The following is a 20,900-nucleotide window of genomic DNA, read 5'->3' as shown; positions in this document are numbered from 1 at the left end:
AGGATCCTTCACCGATCATACATATCAAGAACAGTCTTGGCTAGAATAGGGACTAGACCTGATGACCGCTGTGTGAGGGGATGTGGGCAGCAGGCCACATTCTATCACACCCTGTGGATCTGCCCAAAGCTACGTGCTCTCTGGGAGGGAGCCTCAGACCACATGAGTACAGCTTTAGGGAAGGAAGTAATACTGACGCCACAACTGGGACTGTTGAATGTGTGGGAGGCGACTGACCTCACGGAGGTGGAACAACAATTCACGACCCTGGGTTACACGCTGGCGAAACGGGAGATAGCTAGAGTCTGGGGGGGGGGGGGGGAGTGAACCCACCACTTACCAACGCGTGGGCCAAAGAAATGGATAGATGTATGTTGGCAGAGACTGCGGTTTTTAAGGCGCTGGGGTGTCCCAAGAAGTGGGATAAGAAATGGTCTCACTGGAATACATACCGAGGGGAGCCCTGTGTGCCACCTACGGTGGAAATGGAGATTCATAGACCAGCAAGTACTGTAGGAAATGTTTAATGTGTACCCAAAAAAGTAATATCTGCGTATTTTATATTGACAACCCTAAACATGTCGTCCACTCATGTTAATGTATGGCTGTGTTTGAAACCAATAAACAAAGTTTTAAAAAAAAAAAGTACCACTCCCAGGTATTGTAGACCCAGCCAAACGAGTCCATTAAGTAATGCCACCAATTACAACCTGAAGACTGGGTATGTGCACCAACAAAAGACCATTCTCAAACCCAGGTGGAAAAGGCCGGTTGGTGGGCAGTGGGTCTGCTTTTCTGTTATGCTGGGACCAACTCTTCTGCTACTGTGTTAGATCTTTGATCGATTTTTCTCTGATCTTTCCAGAAGCCGTGATAATTATGTTCAAATGCTCTATGGACTGCTGAAAATGACACTTAAGTTAGGATTAATCGTAGATTTCACAAAGGATGTTGGCAATATCGCACTTAGTGTTTAAGACAATAAGAAATGCTAATTTTCTTGTGCTATGGGATAGATTGGCAGACATAGAAGAATCCTGTTATGTGCACGCCCAGCTGAGAAAGAGTATGTTCCATATGCATGTGTTGTAAACAGTATCATGCTTAATAGACAATGTACAAGTTTCTTACCTACGGTAACGATATATCTGGTAGAGACGATTCTAGCCGCAGGTTCCTTCACATAGAATTATCCCCAGGCGTGAGACTGGACCCGGAAAACATTTTTGCCCAGCATCCCTGCGCGCCAGGGGGACGGCATCACGCGACTCCGCCCAGGTGTCGTCCGCAAACGTGACGTCAGTGAGGTCACATAAGTCCCACCCCGGCACGCCTATGTCAGTTTTCTTCGGATAACTTTTCCGTGCCACAACGCGGAGCTAGCAGATAAAACTGAGAGTATAGGAACAGTGTGCGAAAGAGCAGAGAAAGGAATGGTGAGGAACAACACCATAAAGAGCAGTGCCCGGCACTGCAGTACCCAAAGGCAGGGAAAGAATAAAGAACAGAGCAGCAACCCTGCTAGTACAGAGACAGCCCCCTCCGGAGACAAGAGACATATGTAAAAATGTCACAATAACATGCAACAGGACTACAACCCCAACCAAAGACAAGGAAGGGGAACCAGTCTGGGACACACAGGGAACGACAAAACTCCAAGACATCCCCATCACAGAGTGTGACAACCCCCATAAGGAACAAGGGCAGAGTCACAGCCAAAAGACCCCAACGTCAAGGATCACAAAGAGCCAGAAGTACCAACAAACCTATCCTCCCATGTGACAACGGGGAGGAAAAAAGGACAGCCTGACAGAAAGAGGGAAAGAATGTACTCATAGAAGACACAGCCACCCACAGAGAAGCGAGTGCAAAAGACCAAATCACAAGCCCTCGCAGAACGGGGAGGAAGGGCGGGCCGTGAAGGAATCTGCAGCTAGGATCGTCTCTACCAGATACATCGTTACCAAAGGTAAGTAACTCGTACATATGATCGAGACTACTAGCCGCAGATTCCTTCACGTAGTATAGATACCCTAGCCATACCCAAGGGGAAGGAGGGCTGCGAGAGGATCCCACCCACCTGGGCACAACAGAGGGACGCATGGGGCAGAGTCCGAAAACAGGACAAGAAGCCCCGTCCCCCAGGCAAAGGGAAACCACCGCCAGCAGGAGGCCAACCCCAAGGGGGGTGCAGGAAAAGAAGAGAAGAAGAAGAAGATACCCTGTCCTCACTCAGCAGAGGAAACAAGGCAAGGCGCAAAGAGGCCAAACACCCCACGCCCACATGAGGCAACAAAACCTCCGCCCAAGGCCAAGGAAAGGAGCACCGAAGGAGAAGAGCATCCTAGAGACTCCAAGGAGAAGAGGCAGAGCAAAGGCAATCCCAGACAGGACGGCGCCTGCAGCAAGAAGCAGGCGGAAGCCGAAAAGGGGAACTCAAGGTCACCCAGGAAGAATCGACCAACGCCCCGCAGGGACAAACTGCGCCTGCAAGAGGGTCCAGAAGTCAGGGACCATCCCCCCACCCCACAGGGAGAAGATGTAGAACCAGAGTGCAAGGCCTATTGGATGCAGCGGAGAAGGCAGGATGACAGTCCCACTAAAGCCCCAAGAAGGCAAAACGGTGCAGAAAGAATAAGAGGGCGGCACTGGCAAGCTCCGCCAGATGCCAGGGACACCACAGAACGAAACACTCAAAGCAAAAATGCGAAGAAGGTTGCATCCACAACAAACCATAACGCCAGAAGCCCGCAGGCGACCACAACTCCCCAGCACATACCAGGGCTATATAACAGCCAACCCTGCCCCACATAGGGCATGTTATATCCCAAGACATGTGAACCTCTTAGGAGAAAACTTCCGCAGCAGAGGACAACAAATAAGACCTGCAGCAAAAAAAAACCCGCAGGAGGCCTATCAAGCAGCCAGAGGGGAAACGCAGAAGGCCCAATCTCAGGCCTAGCAGGGTGTAAAAAAAACAACAAAGGAAAAACACAGTCAAAAAGGTCTGGCCTGCAGCCAACAGAACCACAACCTCAGCAAGGAGGACTCGAGTGGCCATGAAGCACACAGAACAGACAACCGGGGCGACACGCCCCAACGGAAGAACAGCTCCAAGAACCAGATCAACCTGCAGGTCACTGAGGAGGAGAACCTCTGGGTGGCTGAGTCTGCAGGGGCATGGAACAAAAGAGCACCATCGACTGGGAGGTCCACCAACCGTTCTCGAACATTCTCCGGGAATACACTGTCCCGAAGCCAGGCATGGCGACGAAGGGCAACCAAAGAAGCCATGGCACGGCCCAGCGCCTCGGAGATGTCCAGAGCGGAGCGAAGGATAAACGCCGCTAGCTCCCGACCATCCAAGACATGGTGTCTCAAATCCACACAGGCACCCTTCTGAGAAGCGGCAGACATAAGGGACTCTGCCGAGTCCCACAAGCAAGAAGTGGCCCTAGCCAAAACACACAGTGTGTTAAGGGCCCGCAGAGCCGCACTGGTTGAGGCAAACATATTGCGCCCACAGGAGTCCAGCCAGCGGGCCTCCCCTGACGGGGGGAGACAACAGCAGTGGCAAAACAGGAAAGGCAGACTGCAAAAAGGGGGCCTCTGGTCGAAGGGTGAAGAGATATGCACACTGGATCACGCGGTGCCGGATGGTGGCGGCGTAGAAGGTGCTGGGGCACCGGGTCCCCCGTGGCGGGACGTCCCCAAGTCCCCAAGAGAGAAGAGTGGAGTGAACCCTCGAAGGGAAGCAACAGTTCCCTACCACCAGAGCCCTGATGGAGAACCTCCAGAAGATGATCTGCGGGGAAATGGGTAGCTGGCTCACCCATGCACAAAATTCCCACAGCCGTGGAAACAGCGCGGGCAAAAGCCGCACCCGCCTTCGTAGGGCCCAGCGGAGGGGGAAAGCAGGTCCTCGTTAGGTGACTGCTGCAAGCTAAAGGCGGCCATCCCCCAAGCCAACCGGAGGAAGGAAGGAAGGGCCAAGGCCGGAAGGAAGGAAGGAAGAGGAACCGAGGAGTGGGGGACCTGCGGCTCCTCCGGCGAAGACCGCGGTCGTGGAAATGGCGAGGAGCCGCCCTTAGACGACGTCGGGGAGAAAGCAATGACACGGCGGCCCGTCTCTGGCAAGGATTACACCAGCAACCGCCAAACCTATGGAGAAGAGGAGGTGTCCGAAGACGAATCAACAACCCAACGTCGACCCGGCGACATATAAGACGCCGGGGTGACCTCCGACACAGAACAGGAGACCGGAGCCGGGGCAGCGCCGACCTGACCTCCGGCGAGGCAGCCGCCTGCGTGGATGGACGAGAAGGGCCCGGGGAGGGACAACCCCTGTGGCGCCACCAGGGCCAGCAGCGCCGTAGCGGCGTCACCTCTGCCTCGGACAAGGCCACCACCGCCGCCTGTCCCAAGGAACGAGAGGGGCTCGGGGGTGCGACCCGAGCCCCGGCGACCTCCCGCGACACCACAGGGACTCCCGCAGGACTTTGCGGCAAAGCAGAGGCGCCGTGGTCCGAAGGAGGGACCCTTCGAAGGGCCGCACCCCAACAGCACCACATCCGCCGAGCCTGGATCCGAACGGGCCGGAGCCGCCGGCGACGCTGCGGAGGGCCCCGCACACTGCAAGGGATCCGCTGACGTCCCGGGAGGGGAAGGAGGAGGAGGAGGAGGAGAAGCCAGCGAGGTCTGCAAAGCCGCCGCATATGTCTCCATCTGGGCTCTAGTCGCCCTCACGTAGGGAAACTGCAGATAAGGGGATGACACGCGGGACGCACCACCCGCGGAGAGCCCACGCCCCGACAGGCCGGAACCCGACCCTCGGGGACAAACTGGAACACTTACCAAGAGGTGAGCAGCGTTCTTGCGACCTGGGAGAAGATCGAAGTTGGCGAGGGAAGCCGTGGGTCCGAGAACCCTCCGGGATGGGCGCGATGACTACGTCGACCTGGACACATGAGCCGAAAGAAGTTTCATCTGGCGCGCCCGCCGGGATTTCGGCTTCATCCAGGGCATGCCTCACAATCAGTGGAATCGTGGTGCTCCCCCAAACACCACATACAGATGGGGTGAGGATCAGTCACTGACATGAGGTGTCCACACGACGAGAAAGTTTTAAAGCCCGAAGGCATTCGCACACTGTTCCAACACACGCAGCAATAGCATAAGGAAAGGCCTAAACAGGCCCAGAGCACAAACCGGATCCGCGTTGCACGCAGAAAAGGAAAAAACTGACATAGGCGCGCCAAGGTGAGACTTATGTGACCTCGCTGACGTCACGTACGCAGACGACGCCTGGGCGGAGTCGCGGGATGCCGGTGCGCAGGGATGCTGGGCAAAAAAGGTTTCCGGGTCCAGTCTCACGCCTGGGGATAATTCTACGTTAATGAATCTGCAGCTAGTCGTTTCTAACAGATAGAACTGTTATATTTGCTTACCGAGATATTACCACCTTCATACCAAGCAACTACTCTACTACTACTTAGCCACAAGTTTTGCACTAAGGATGTGTTTAACACCGCATTCATTGTACAAGGTATACAACCAGGGGACGTATCTGCACGAGACCTGGGATGGTGGGCTACACAAGACATCCTAGTAACTATTTAAACCATCATAAATGGGCCAATATTGGAACAGTAGGGGGAAAAGCACACTTGTACTCAAATTACAAGACCTCCTTCCTTTGATATATTACCCAGTTATATAAGAGGAAACACTTATTTTATCTGCCACCATTGTAGCTAAAAGGTTGATAGTGTATGATGACATGTTAAAATATATATCATATTGCTCAAATCATTCAGAGTTATGAGGTTGGAGGATGGCCAGAACAGAAGGGGGGTGTGGAAACTACTGATACCTAATGGGTAGGGCTGAGTGTGCCGAAAGATATTCTTTTTGGGGTGTGGGGGGCGGGGGGGGAGAGATGTTAATTACAACTTCAATGTGTACACAATTGTAGTAAAGGAGTGACTGCGTAGGCGTCTGGACAATCAGGACCTGCTAGCTAAAGGAGACTGCTAAAAGCTAGGAGGAAAGAGTAGAGAATTGGCCAAATATGAGAAGATGAGCCTTGGCACCTTCAGATGTTTGATGAAACAGACCACCTGTATCCGAAATTAACCTTACGGGACACAACCTTGAGGGCACACCAAGAGGGCTACAAAACAGACTACCTGGCTAGTGGGATGCACCATTACCTTCAATGCACTCTTCACCCCCACGCCTGTTCACTTTCAAAATTTGCCAATGGCCTTGCATCTATGACTCGGAGCAAACATTTTGGCATACTTACATAAGCACACAGCTGGGCGAGTGGCTTAATTCTGAACTCTCTTGACCTGTCACCATCCAGGGCAAAAGACCACTTTTAAAGTTTTTGATTGCCCTGAAAGTTCCAATCGGTACTAAGAACGGGGCAGAGTGGAGCCTCGTCACCCTCATGACAGTGGAGCAACTACAGATGGCTTAGTGACTAGGCTGGATTCCACTATGACAACAGCACAAACACCACGGCCGCTTGTGCCATGACACACTTATCTGTTGCCTCATCATGGAAGCAGAGATTGAGAAAATAAAGCCCGATAAAAAATGCTTCCTCTGTTGAATGACTCACATGACACATTTGTGGGCAATGGCAAATAGGACACACAGTGGGAATTCGCAAGACAGAAGACTGTGGTCACAGAATGGACAGTGCTAGGCACTGGAGGACTTTTTCCTGTAGTCAAAGATCCACTAGGTGCTAGGAAATTAATGCGCCTACTTCCCCCTCACTGCCACTAAGAACTTGTGGCAAATTCCTTTCACACCTCTCTGGACAACCTTGGCCTTTTTCCCTCTACTTAATGTGTACAGATTGTTAACTTCATAAATTATGGCATAAATGCACCACAAAATCTCTGTCTTGTAAGCTGACAATGTTTGCAAGTGGATAAACTGCCAGAATGTGAATGAAGTAGTTTACTTGCAACGTTTGTAATAAGCGTGCCTCCTAGGAAATCCTGCTGTTTTATTTTAATTCTTCAAAATTAGTCTTGCAGCTGGTCACCTATGAAATGGTAGTCTGCACTGGACATGATAGGTCACCATCTGTTAACTTGGGGACACAGACAGTTAGCTAATAATGTTCCTGGATATTTTTTGATAGCCCTATTCCTTGAATTTCCTACAGCTAAAACCCAACGCAAGTTCTACAGTATTCAATACGCAGAGAAGGAAAATATAGGTCATTTGATGTAAACTCACATCCCGATAAAAAGGAGAAAATAACAAAGTTATGAATACTTCCAAGCACAGGGCTCATAAATGCATGAAAGAAAACAAATGACTCTCGTGAGCCTATGGTGACTATCAAGCTACTAGTAGTTTTGCCACAAAGTGGAGATGCTCTCCTCTACATACTAGGAACTCATTGGGCAATACGATGCATGAGAAACGTCAGTGAGCCGCCCAATAAAACAGTCTACAAGGACAAGTTACTTACCTTCGGTAACAGTTTATCTGGTAGAGACATGATCTAGCTGCAAATCCTTACCTTTGAACTTCCAGGAATCAGGCTGGATCAGATAGATTTTTGATAGCAGTACCCCTGAGTGCCAATAGTTGGCGTTGGTCGACTCCGCGTGACATCATAGGCGTCTGGTTCGTTGTCGTCATGACATCTGTGTCGTCTATATAGGCACCACCCTGGTGCGCTGACGTCAGTACTTTTAAGGACTTTCCATGCCAAAAAGGCGGACCCATGAAGTGACTGATCATGATGTGTTATAAAACCAACTAGGGCCCTGAAGGGAAAAGGCACGGACACTAAAACTAATCTGCAGTGCGAGGAGGATGGGTGGGTCGGTAAGGAATCTACAGCTCGATCATGTTTCTACAAGATAAGGTGTTACCGAAGGTAAGGAACAGAACAGAACAGCCAAAAAGGCCATCCCAGCGGACCTGGTTGTCCAGGCAGTAATGCTTGGCGAACGTGTGCAGAAATGCCCACGTGGCTACCTGGCAGATGTCACGAACCAGAACGCCATGCTGAAGATCTGTGGTGGCTGCCTTTGCACTGGTAGAATGGGCCCTAAAGCCTTCAGGAGGCTGTTTCTTCGCCAAGGCGGAACATATTGGAATGCAGAGGGTGACCCATTGTAATATGGTCCTCTTCTGTACAGCACACCCCTTCTTTGCTCCAACGTTTATCCTACGAAGAGCTGGTCGTCCACCCGGAACCTTTTAGTGCGGTCAAGATAGAATGACAATGCTCTTTTTGGGTCCAGACTGTGGAGACGCTCTTCTTTAGAAGAATGCAGAGAAGCATAGAAAAAGGGCAAGGTCACAGTCACAGATTGTCCCAGATGGAAAGGTGTTACTACCTTGGGCAGAAAAGAAGCCCTAGTGCAGAGCACAACATTGTCCAAAACGACAGTCAAGTAAGGAGGCTGGGATGACAGAGCCTGGAGTTCGCTCAAGCGCCTGGCAGAAGTTATTGCCACTAAAAAGGTTGATTGATAGTGAGCAGCGGAAGGGGACAGTTGTGCAATGGTTAAAACGGTGCACACATCAAGAAGTTGAGAACCAAATTAAGGTCCTGCTGGGGCATTATAACAGGTGAATGGGGAAACAAATGAGTGAGCCCTGTTAGAAATCTCTGTACAAGAGGTGCTTTAAAAAGTGATGGTCGGTCTGGCAACCTAACAAAAGCAGGCAGGGCTGAAACGCAGCCCTTAAGGGTTCCCAGCGCAGACCCCTGCTCGGCCAAGGAAAGAATGAATAGAAGAATGTATGAGAGGGAGGCAGATAAGGGGTCAACAGACCGTTCTGTAATAAATTTGCATTCCGAAAGTGTATACCGACTTTGTGGAGGGCCGCCAGGATAACTTCACAGACTTCAGCAGGAAGGTCAAAAGCTGTCAACTGTCGCCACTCAATCTTCATGAAAGGAGGCAGTGGACCGGTTCGGGTGGAGGACCCTCCCCTGCTGCTGCGCCAGAAGATCCTCCCGAAGGAGCAGCCTGATCGGAGTATCGATACTCATTTGCAGAAGCTCGGGATACCACACTCTCCGTGCCCATACCGGAGCCACCAGGAGGACTTGGGCCCGGTCTCTCCTGATCTTCTTGAGCACTCTGGGAAGGAGTGGTATGAGCGGAAAGGCGTACAGAAGGCCTGTGCTTCACTCGCGTCGAAAAGCATCGCAGAGCGAGAGCCGCCTTGGAAACTCCCAACACACTAAACTGCTGACATTGCGCGTTCTCTTCTGAACGAACAGATCTAACCAAGGCACTTGCCTCTGTTGAGCGAGACTTTGCACCACCTCCAGATGGAGAAGTCACTTGTGATCTGCAAGACACAGACGGCTGAGTTTGTCCACACTGGCGTTGAGAGAATCGACCAGATGTTAAACCACAAGGGAAATGCTGTGTTGTTCCAGCCAAGTCCAGAGGCGCAGTGCCTCTTGACACCCTGCCCTGTTGGTTGCAATACCACATGGCAGTAGCGTATTCTTTGAACACCTGAACTAGCCTTCCCTTGAGTGTTGTTTAGGAAGGCTTTCAGTTCCAATCGAATCGCACGAAGCTCCAGGACGTTGATATGGAGCCTGGCTTCCACCATAGTCCTCTGATCTCCACCTCTCCCAGATGGCTGCCCCATCCTAGAACAGATACATCCGTCACTACTGTGAAATCTGGGTGGGGAAGGGAGTGGGGTCTGCCTCTGACTCAATTGCGGTTTGTCAGCCACCATTGCAGGTCATTCACGGTGCCCTCCCATATCTGAACCAGGTACGTGAGATGTTGCTGATGCTGTGCTCATTGGAACTTCAAATCCCACTGCAGAGCCGGCATGTGCCATCTGGCATGGTCCACAAGCAGGAGGCCATGAGGACCAACAGCCTCAAAGTCCTTCTCACCGATTTCCAGAATAGAGGCTGAAACATCGGTATCATAGCCTGAATATCCTGGACTCTTTGCTCGGGAGGAAAAGCCTGAAACTGCACTGTGTCTAGAACTGCTCAGATGAAAGGGAGGGTCTGAGAGAGATTCAGGTGCAACTTAGACACGATGATAGTGAACCCCAGCGAATTCAGGAGGTTTGCCATAGCCTGGAGGGAGACGACTGCTTGGGACGAGCCTGCCTTAAACAACCAGTCGTCGAGATAGGGGGGATGACTGGAACCCCTGATTTTCACAGGTGGGCTGCAGCCACCACCATCACCTTTGTGAACACTCAAGGGGCACTGGTGAGGCCGAAGGGTAGAATGGTAAACTGAAAGTGCTCTTGACCTAACGTAAACTGCAGGTAGCGGCTATGGGCAGGCAGGATGAGGATATGGAAACAGGCGTCCTGCAAGTCCAACGCAACCATCCAGTCTCCCGGGTCCACGGCAGACAGGACCTGAGCAAGGGTGAGCATCTTGAACTTCTCCTTTCTGAGGAAGTAGTGGAGGGCTCTGAAGTCGATTCCAGGACAAAAGCCCATGTCTTTTTTTGGAACCAGAAAATAGCAGGAACAACCACAGCCTATTTATGGCCCGGAAACCCTCTATAGCTCCATTGGCCAAGAGAGTCTTGACTTCCTCGCAGGGGGGGGGGGGGGGGGGGGGGTCAGGAGCAAAGTGATCCTCCGTTAGCCGATTGTAAGTTGGAGGCATGGAGGGAGGGATAGTCTCGAAGGGAAGGGAGTAGCCCCTTCAGACTATTTGTAACACCCACCTTTCCAAGGTGATATCTCACCAGTGGTGGCAGTGTTGGTGTATCCTGCCACCAACTGGATGGCCATGATCCGGAGGGAATCTGACTAGGAAAGTTTTGCGGTGGAAGAGGGGTTGGCGGCTAGACCAGACTTCTGGTCACCTGACCCACGAGGTCAGGGTGAACTGCATCCACAGCCCGCAGTGGTTGCTGGACTTGCAGACTACTCTGGCTGGAATAGTGTTGCCGTGGTCGGAAAACCCTTCCGTAGCCACAAAAAGGGCGAATGGGTGACACAGGCCTGTATTACGCGTGAGGACTAAGGACTTGGCCGTAGCCCGAGAGTTTCTTGAAGCGCTCAAGCGCTGCATCTGCCTTGTCTCCAAAGAGACAGGAGCCATCAAAGAGCATGTCCATAAGGTTAGCTTTGACATCCCATGAAAAGCCAGGCGGCCTCAGCCAGGCGTGGTGCCTAACAGCCACCGTTGAGGAGTCTGTAGTGTTTAAGCCACATTGTATGGCAAACTTCGCTGCATTGCCCGTCTGCAACAGCTTGGGAGAGAAGAGCCCGGTCCTCCTCAGAGACTCTCGTTAGCACTTGCGCAACCGTATCTCAAAGCGAATGGAAATAATGGCCCAAGAGGCTTGCACTATTTACCAACCGCATTGCTAGGCTGATAGAAGAAAAGATCTTCTTACAAGAGCTGTCCAGCCTTTTGGAATCCCTAACCGGGGGTGCAGAAGGGAACCCGCCACAGGAAGTGGATGCTTGGACCACCAAGCTCTGTGGTATGGGATGGGTGGAGAGGAGAGCTGGGTCACCTGGTGCAGGGCAGTGGCGGCTGGCAATAGTTCTATTCACAGGAGCACCTGTGCTGGGCTTGGACAAGGTGCCCAGTAGAATGTGGTCAAGGCCTCGTTGAAAGGCAGCAAGGGTTCCGAGGTAAAGACACAAGGCTGCAAGAACTCCATCAAGACAGCCACTGTAGGAAGCTGCAGGTCCAAGACATCCGCAGCCTTATGCACCACAATTGGAAAAGTAGCCCCCTTCCTCCACAGCCAGGTTAGGGGGAAGACAGCATGCCAGTATCTGGAGGTGTCCAGGCCCCTGGCATCACCCAGGTCCTCATACAAGTACAGTTCCTGAATCGGTTGTGAAATTTCTAAGGGATCCTGCTGCTCCTCCCAATAATCATCATCCTCCTCCTCCTCCTTCTCCTCCTCCTCCTCATAATAATCATCATCCATCCATCCCTAGCCATTCAGAATAGGGTAGAGTGTTAGGCACCCTGGTGGACGCCCAACCGGCTGCGTGTCATCTGGAATAACAATGGGGGAGGCGCTGAGGGTCTCTACGTTGGACGCGGTGCCGGGGGAAGGTCGGAGTGGTATGATCAGCACCAGTTGAGATCCAGGAACTGATCCAAGAGGAGGGCCAGAGCCAGAGGCTCCGAACCCACGGGGTTTCCTTATTCGAAGCATGCGGGGCCTGAAGGAGCGCCGGCAGGGTCAAACCGCCCAAATATAGTGCACATGGTGTCATAGAATTCTTTTAATTAAATGGAGGGAAACGTGGAGCTGACCCAGGCAGCCGCTCTGCACCCTTCGACTTCTTGTGCTTCTTACCTGACCGCGATGATGTCGACTGGGAGGAGGAAGACTTTCGCCCTGGGAGTGGTGCTCGGATCTTCCTCCAGGCACCAAAGACACAGCAGGTGGGCGTCCGTGACCAACATTTTTCGGTGACAGGTGCTGCACAGCTTGAACCTACAGGTCTTCTTGCTAGACATACCTTCACACCAAAAGAACTCGACGAATGTCGAAAAAAGTCTGTCAAAAACTGATGGGTATAGACCTCTTCAAAGAATTTGGGCTGGCTGGCGCAGAAAGAAAAGAACAGACATCAGCACGCCGTGGTGGTGCCTATATAGATGCCACGGACGTCATGATGACGTACCGGACGCCTACGACGTCACGCGAGTCGACCGACACCACCTATCGGCGCACAGAAGTACTGCTATCTAAAATCTTCCGGATCCAGCCTGGAAGTTCAAAGATAAGGAATCTGCAACTAGAAGTCTATCAGATAAATAGTTTTTACATTTGAATAAAAGAACAAAATATGAAGGTAGAAACATCATCTAGCTCATCATCAATAACCATACCATTGCTCTGGGGCTCGACCCTTCTATCACTTTATATAAAAAAAAAAAGGGGGAATGGATGGAACTGCCATTGTTCTTAAATAATACTGATACTTGATAGGGTTCAAGGAGACCACAACGTTTATTACATGCTCAACATACCTGGATGTAATCCACTGGGTTCTTTCCTTCTCCCTCTTCAGATACAAGTGCTTTGCCTTGTTCTCTTAAATATGAACTCATGCACTCACACATTGTCTTCAAACCATTCGGTACTCTGCTAAATAATTTGTACATGCAAGCAAGGTCTACAAGAAATGGAGATAAAATATTAAATTTTTATGTAAACCTTCACTTTACATGATGTAGACATATAAAAACAATGAAAATGCTTGACTATACAATCACTGCTCAACTGCACATTTTGAAGTTAAATCCTTACAAATTTACATCGTTTTACTGTAGCAAATATTGTATTAAAAATCCTTTAGACTGGAACTATAATCCTGAACATAGAGGTGGGTTCATGTCGATCATTATTCCCAGATCCCGTCACAGAACCTTCTTTGGTTTCCACAAAGGGCCCGTTTCGTAAGGCAAGAAATGGTGACTTTGTAGATTCCCTTGGAATGCTGGCAGCAGATCACGCTCAAGAGTGGATCTACTACACTCCAATAGTCATTGTCACCCATTATATAAAACCCTAATTCAACACCCCCCCCCCCCCCCATCCACGCCTCGGCACAACGTGGACCTTCGCTTTAAAAGCTGGAACGAGGGCAATCCTCCCAGATTAAGAGATATGTATTCAAATGGTAAATTGAAGCCCAGAGCCAAAATTCATAGAGGATGGCATTACGGACCGATGGATGACTATATTTGTGCAACTCTCGCATTGGGCAAGGTCCAGGCTGGTGAGAGAGGGATTGAACCGCAAAAAAACTTCATTTGGATACATTTTTGAGAATAAGGTCCAATGAAAGGGGATAACCTGGCTACAAACAGGCATTTATTAATTTAGATCCAGAGTTAAACACAGCTATGGAACCCAAAGGGAAAGGGACTTCGGCTGGGTGATAAGGAGGAAATCTGGCATCAGGCTGCAAAGAGCAATTTGCACCACATACAAAATAAATCCGTACAAATTACTTAACTGTTGTTATCTGTCCCCCACACAACTCTACGCCATGTTCAGTGGCTCGGATAGGTGTTAGAAACAATCTGTGGTGAAAGGGGTACTTTCATATATTTGTGGTAGTCCTGGATGGAGTTTGACCTGCAGTATGCTTAATTCCACATCCCCATTCTGTTTATCAATTATTTTATTGGCATGAGTTAAGTACCAAAAAATAAATAGCACATTCAATGATATGCAAGTCCAGCATAAATCCATAGTAAGATACAAATGCCGTTTGCAACCACATTCCCATTCTTTAAGACCACAGGCTCCATCTGCAGTACACCGTGGGGCAGGAGCACGTTCAATTTGCTATGCTCCTGTTTGGCCGCACCAGTGCCCTGCTCCTGTTCATGTAATTATTGACACTGGTTGCAATGATTTTTCAATCGTAAGGGGTTCCAGCTTTCCCCTACCACAGCAATTGGCTGCTGAAGGCAGATTTGCCCTAGGCACTCATCACTCACCGCCAAATTACAGAAACTCTCAACATCTTCAGGGTAGACTATCAACGTGCCATATGCACATACAACTCCCTCACAGACGGTCCCTTTCATCAGAGTTATTCTGGATACAGTGCACTTCCATGCTTCCTCCTCCCTCCCGGAGAGGCTAGGTAATGGGGGCCATGATCCCAATGCTTCCCTCTGTCCTGTAGCCCGGAGAAGATAGTTAAGGCTGCAGGGAATGGTGGCCTACCGCGTCCTGCTGGTGAAGCACACCAGGTGGCATATGGGTGCTCGCTCTGCAGTGGGATCTTTAGGCTCGGGCACAGCACCAGGGGATCTCTCTGAGGCTGCAGACGAAATGCAGTGGTGGCTGCTTCACTGCAATTGGGTTAGGGGGAAGACCCCTATTCTTACCTCACTCAGAGCGAACAGTGGTTACCAATGGGTTGGGGAGGCAATTTGAGAGAGGTGGAGCTCAGTTATCTAATCATCCACCTGGAGCTGCAGGCCATACACTTGGCATTGACCCAATGTAGCCATACATCAAAAGGAGGCAAGTGCAGGTGCTCACGGATCACACCACCGCCATGTGGTACTGCATCAAGCAGGGTGAAGGTGGGGTCGTAGACCCCTTTCAGGAGGCGCTACTCCTCTGGAAGTAGCTGGAACACCAGGTGATTTTCCTGGTAGTACCCCACCTAACAAGATTTCTAGACGCAAGGACAAACTCAATGTTGACGCATTGTGGAACACAAGTTGCAATTACAGCCGGAAGGGGTCAAGATATCATCGAATGTAGAAAACCTTGACTTAACCTTTTCACCAACGTCCATCTCATCAGCATGTTTGTACCAATAATGTTCCAATACTTGGAGAACAAGTTACTTACCTACAGTAACGCCTTATCTGGAAGAGACTATATCTAGCCTCAGATTCTTTACCTTAGAATTTCCCAGGTGCCGGACAGAATCCGAAAGACTTTATGAGCAGTAAACCCGTGTGCTTCAAGGTGGTGTCTTTTGGCTCCGTATGCGGCATTGTCCAGAAACCGGTCCCAGGAAGCTTGTTTCCCGTCCAGGGAAGGCATGGCTTGGCAGTTCGGGCTGGACTGTTCCCATGAGGCACAGGGTCAGACTGATTTGCATATGGCCATGTCTGAACTGGGGTGGCAGAGTGGGCTAAAGAACGGCGATGGATCAATCCCAGATCAGTTGACTGGGGGTGAGTGTTTGATTGGTTCTGATGCTCCGTCCATCACCACCCCCTTTTGTACTGCTTTGTTCGCCATAAGTTGGCAGGGTATGCTCAGACGTGAGTCCCTTGCTCACTTTGCCATTGGATTCAAGCAAGCCTGGCTGAAGACGGCTGAAATGCCAGAAACCGGTCCTAGGAAGCTTGTTTCCGGTCCAGGGAAGGCATGGCTTGGCAGTTCGGGCTGGACTGTTCCCATGAGGCACAGGGTCAGACTGATTTGCATATGGCCATGTCTGAACTGGGGTGGCAGAGTGGGCTAAAGAACGGCGATGGATCAATCCCAGATCTGTTGACTGGGTGTGAGTGTTTGATTGGTTCTGATGCTCCGTCCATCACCACCCCCTTTTGTACTGGGAAGTGACGTGCACGGCACCTATATAGGCGCCTCCTTTGCGCACTGAAGTCTGTTTCTTTTCATGACTTTCCACCCCAGAAGCACGAAGTCATTAAGAACACGGACCATACGTTTGGAATACTAGGGCCCTGAAAGGGATCAGCCTTGTCCCTAGAAATCCGCTCATTAAGCAGGGAGGATGGGTAGGTCGATAAGGAATCTGCAGCTAGATATAATCTACACTAGATGCGTAGATAACAAAGGTAAGAAACTTGTCCATCTGATAGAGACTTAGCTGCAGACTCCTTACCTTAGAATAGATACCCAAGTAATACCATCAACGGTGGAGGGTCTGCATACCAATTTCAAACAAGAAGTCCTGCAGGACCGAAAGGCCCATCCCTACGGATCTGACTGTTGCGACAGTAATGTTTGGTGAACGTGTGCAGAGAAGTCCACGTTGCTGCCTGGCAGATGGCTAGGACCGTAACTCCGCGAGCTAATGAAGTGGTTGCAGCTTTAGGTCTGGTGGACTAAGCTTGCAAACATTCTGAAGGTTGTTTTTTGGTCAATGCGTAGCAGATTTTAATACAAAGCACAACTCATCTGGAGATGGTCCGCTTCTGCACAGCCCGGCCTTTCTTTGCACCAACATACCCCATGAAGATTTTGTCATCCACCCGGTACTCTTGGGTGCGGTCAAGATAGAACAAGAACGCTCTTTTTGGGTCCAGATGGAAGATTCCCTTCTTTTCTTTAGAAGTATGTGGACGAGTGTAAAAGGTAGGCAGTGTGATAGATTGCCTTTGTGAAATGGTGTAACCTCTTTTGGTAGAAAGGAGGTCCTTGTGCGAAGCACCAGTTTTTTAGGATAGACTGATAAGGAAGGCGGCGTGGATGACAAGGCCTGCTGCACACTTACTCTACGGAAAGATATAATAGCAAAAGGAAGGCTGTTTTAATCGTCAGAAGCCTGAGGAGACAATTATGGAGAGGCTCAAAAGGAGCACACGTCAAGAAAGTTCACACCAGATTAAGGTCCTAGTGAGTTATGATAAACGGTGAAGGAGGGAAGAGTTGAACAAGGCCTTTTAGAAACCTATGTACAATAGGGGTGTTGAACAGAAGGGGGTTGGTCAAACAGACACAAAAAAGCACAAAGAGCATACATATAGCCCTTAAGTGTGTCCAGAGCAAAGCCCTGTTGGGAAAGGGCAATAATGATGTGTAAAATTTCAGAATACGGGGAAAAAGGGATCAATGTATTTTTTCTGCACACCATGAATAGCACGTTTAAGTCCTTCCATGAAGGCTTTAGACTGGAATTTTGAAAATGAAAAGGTGTTTTCTATTTTGAAGATGGGCAGCCTCATCAGAGAGATGTAAGCATATAGAGGTATATGCTAAACCTGTCTTTTTGGAGTATATAACAGATGTTTTGTACTTTAGCTGTGAAAGGGCCAATTTGCTTTGACTGACTGTATCAAACAAAACGTTTTCATTTTGCTGCATAGCAGGCCCTAGTAGTAGGTGTCCGTGCTTCTTTAAGAAAATCCATATATTCTCCTGGTAATTTAAGATCTCCAAATTCTATGACCTCAGGAGCCAGACTGCTAGGTTGAGAGTTTTGGGATCTGGCTGTCTGATAGGTCCGTGATTTTGAGCAAAGTTCAGGCCTGTTGGGGAGCTGCTCGTGTGGCACTACTGAAATGTCAAGTAATGGTTTGAACCAGGGCTGACAAGCCCAAGTGGGAGCTATTAGGATAATTGTTAGAGAAGTCTGCCTGAGCTTCCCAACTAGAAATGGAGGGAGAGGCAGAAAAGCGTAGGCAAATATTTTTGACCAACTCATCCATAGTGTATTTGCTCATTGATAGGGGGTGTGGGAACCTGGAGGCGAAGTTTGGGCATTGTGTGTTTTCTGCTGTGGCGAAGAGGTTCATTTGAGGAAAGCTTCACTTTTGGGAGTAGGTTAGGAGAATTTGTGGGTGGAGTTCCCAATCGGGGACCTGTTGCTGCATTCCACTGAGCAGGTCTGCAAAGTCGTCTGTTTCCAGAAGGTATTCCGCTAACAGGTGAATTTGGTAATGTCAGACCAGTTTCAGATGGTCTGAGACAGATGTGCGAGTTGTGTAGAACATCCGCACCCCTGTTTTTGAAGGTAATATATTGCTGTCATTGTTCGCCTGGACTAGGACAACTTTGTGAGTCAGGTGAGGGGGAATGCTTTCAATGCTAGGTAAACACTTGAACCTATAGGTAGTTGATGTGGAGAGATAGGTACTTGGCATCCCATAGGCCCTGCACTGTAAGGTCTTGTAGGTAAGCACCGCATCCAGTCTTTGATGAGTCTGTTGAGAGTGATGTGGGAAACCGGGACGAGAAAAGGAGGCCTCTAACAGGTTGGTGGTGCTCCATCATTGCATAAAAAGGAGAGTGTGGCAGTCTATCAACACTAGATCTGTCAACTGCCCCTGTGACTGTGACCACTGACAAGCTAGGTATTATTGTAATGGAATCATATAATTATGCCTGGGGAACTATGTCAATGCAGGAAGCCATCACCCCTAGCAGACGCACGACCATCCTCACTGTGCGTTGTTGGTTGGTCAGAAAGAAAATAGGTTACTTACCTGTAATTTATTTCCAGTATTCAATCAATCAGTGTTTTGTAGAGTGCACTACTCACCCGTTAGGGTCTCTAGGCACGGGGGGGGGGGGGGGGGAGGGGGGCGCGGGGTGTTAGCACCGTTGGTGTCATTGAAAGACCCAGTTCTTGGAGGTGGAGAGGGAGCTCGTTCCATGTGTTAGCTGCAAGGTAGGGGCAGGACCTACCACCCGCTCTGTTCCTATAGAAGCGTGGGACGGAGGCTAGGGAGAGGTCGGCTGACCATAGGTTTCTCTTGGGTGCTTGTAAGGAGTACTGGCATCTATCATTGATTCACATGTTTGAATCATTCCCTGTCGTACAAGTGGGAGTTCCATGGTACTATAGTAAAGCAGTAAGAATAATTAGCGCAGTTTTTTTGTTTGTTTGTTTTTTGTTTTCAAAGGGGCGTAATATTCGCAACAACGACGCAATTGCCAGCGCGTCCGCGCCTGCTGTGGTGGTCTCATTTTGGTCCAGTGAGTGGGAGCGAAGGTAACTCTGTAGTGGCACCCAGATGTCCCTGGGCCGTGCCTGTGCGGGCATCAGCTGCCAGTATTCAGACAAATGGTCGTGGCAGAATGCTGCATCTTAAGCCAACCAGTGACGCCCAGGCTCCCCCGACGGCCCAAGCACATCGCTCTTCTCCTCTTGGCCAGCAGGAGAAGCAGCGCTGCCGGCACTCTGCGTACATACCCCAGCAGCACCCTCAAGGAAGGGAGGGGGAGCTGGGGGGGGGGGGAAGCACTCAAAGGTGTGTTCTATCATCCCTTCTAACACTTCCAAATATAGTGTCCCAGTATCGCACAATATCCGGACAGGCCTAGGCCAGGTGTAAAAATGTCACCTCTGGAGCCCAGCACCTCACACATCTTGCATCCTCAGTTAGTCCAATTTTATGCAGCCATTCAGGTGTCCTATAACGTCTATGTGAAAACATGAAGTGGATCAACCTCAGTCTGTAGTTGGGGGACAAATCCCTGGCCGGCGCGCAGCAGTATGCCCGTGTATCCTTTTCTATGGGGATCCCCAATAGTTCTTCCCACTTGTGCTGCGCCGAAGGGACACTGACGGGAGCCGTGCGCTGCATGCCTTACTATAACCTGGCAATGAGTTTATGCGGTGACTGGTCACTGATAAAATCTTCCAGAACTTGGAACACTGTGGGTGCTGCTGGGAACGAAGCAAAGTGGTCTGCATCGCGAGCTGGTAGTATGTCATTCTATCAAGTAGGCCCGAATTCTCCCCAGACAGCTCTGGCGATATGAAGAACCCATCGGGTAACACGTTCCCCATTGTGTGAAGTTGGAGCTTCCTCAGTCTCTGGCACACTCCCACATCTTCCGAAAAGGGTAACGCCAGGTGTCTCAGCAAAGGTACCGAAGGGACACACGTTGTCTCCAGTTGTGCCCCATGTCTCATCTCGTGCCATGCCCAAACAGTGCATCCCACTGTGTTTATACCCGAGCGCGGCCTGGACTGTGGCCTGTAATGTACCATGTTTAACGGTGTTGGAGCAGCTTGATGGTGTTCCAGTGCCGTGAGTGCCATGAATTGGGCCGGGAAGATCCAGTACAACCCAAACTGAGCCTGCGCACAGATGTAATACAACTCCATGTCTGAGGCCCCCAGGTCTCCCTGCTCAAAAGGCAGGGTCAGAGTTTCCCAGGAGATCCTGGGTTGTTTACCGGCCCAGGCAAGGTTAATCATTTTTGGACGCAATTTTCATCTGAAATGGGCACTAAGCGGTAAAGGGAGGTTGATGAACACATACAGAAACTTTGGGAGTACTACCATCTTTGCAATGGCAAATCGACCTGCGAGGGACAGGGGTAGTGCTGACCAGCGGCCCAAGCGCCTCTCGAACTAGTCCATAAGCATCCCATAATTGTATCGCCAAAGCTCCTCAATATTGCGGCTGAGCCAGAATCCTAGATTTCACCGGGGCCTCTGCCCAGTGGAGAGGATATTCCGACTGGAACCAGACTGTGACCGCAGTCAGCGGGAAAATAGCAGAATCTCCCCAGTTAATGGAGATGCCAGATAGACCGTCGAATCTTGTCATTTCCCTGATCAGGGGGTCGAGATATAAAGTCAAGTCATCTGCATAGAGCGACACCAAGCTCACTCTGAGGACGAAGGCAAGGCTGCGATGCGGTAGCAGGCAAGCAGCAAGAGGCGCCATGGCCATGGTAAAA

General features: G+C 50.2%; 1 protein-coding gene across 1 annotated transcript in view; it reads right to left on the bottom strand.

Moving 5' to 3' along the window:
- The window catches only part of CUL3 (cullin 3), a 611,025-nt gene that overhangs the window by 382,544 nt on the left and 207,581 nt on the right, over nucleotides 1-20,900 (bottom strand). Inside the window, exon 7 of the mRNA XM_085634401.1 lies at nucleotides 13,004-13,149. Within this exon, the coding sequence (XP_085490527.1) occupies nucleotides 13,004-13,149 (146 nt within the window). The remainder of the gene's footprint in view (nucleotides 1-13,003; nucleotides 13,150-20,900) is intronic.

The sequence above is a fragment of the Triturus cristatus genome, chromosome 11, assembly GCF_964204655.1.
Source record: "Triturus cristatus chromosome 11, aTriCri1.1, whole genome shotgun sequence".
Lineage (NCBI taxonomy): Eukaryota > Metazoa > Chordata > Amphibia > Caudata > Salamandridae > Triturus > Triturus cristatus.
This window is presented reverse-complemented; position numbering and strand designations above follow the sequence as displayed.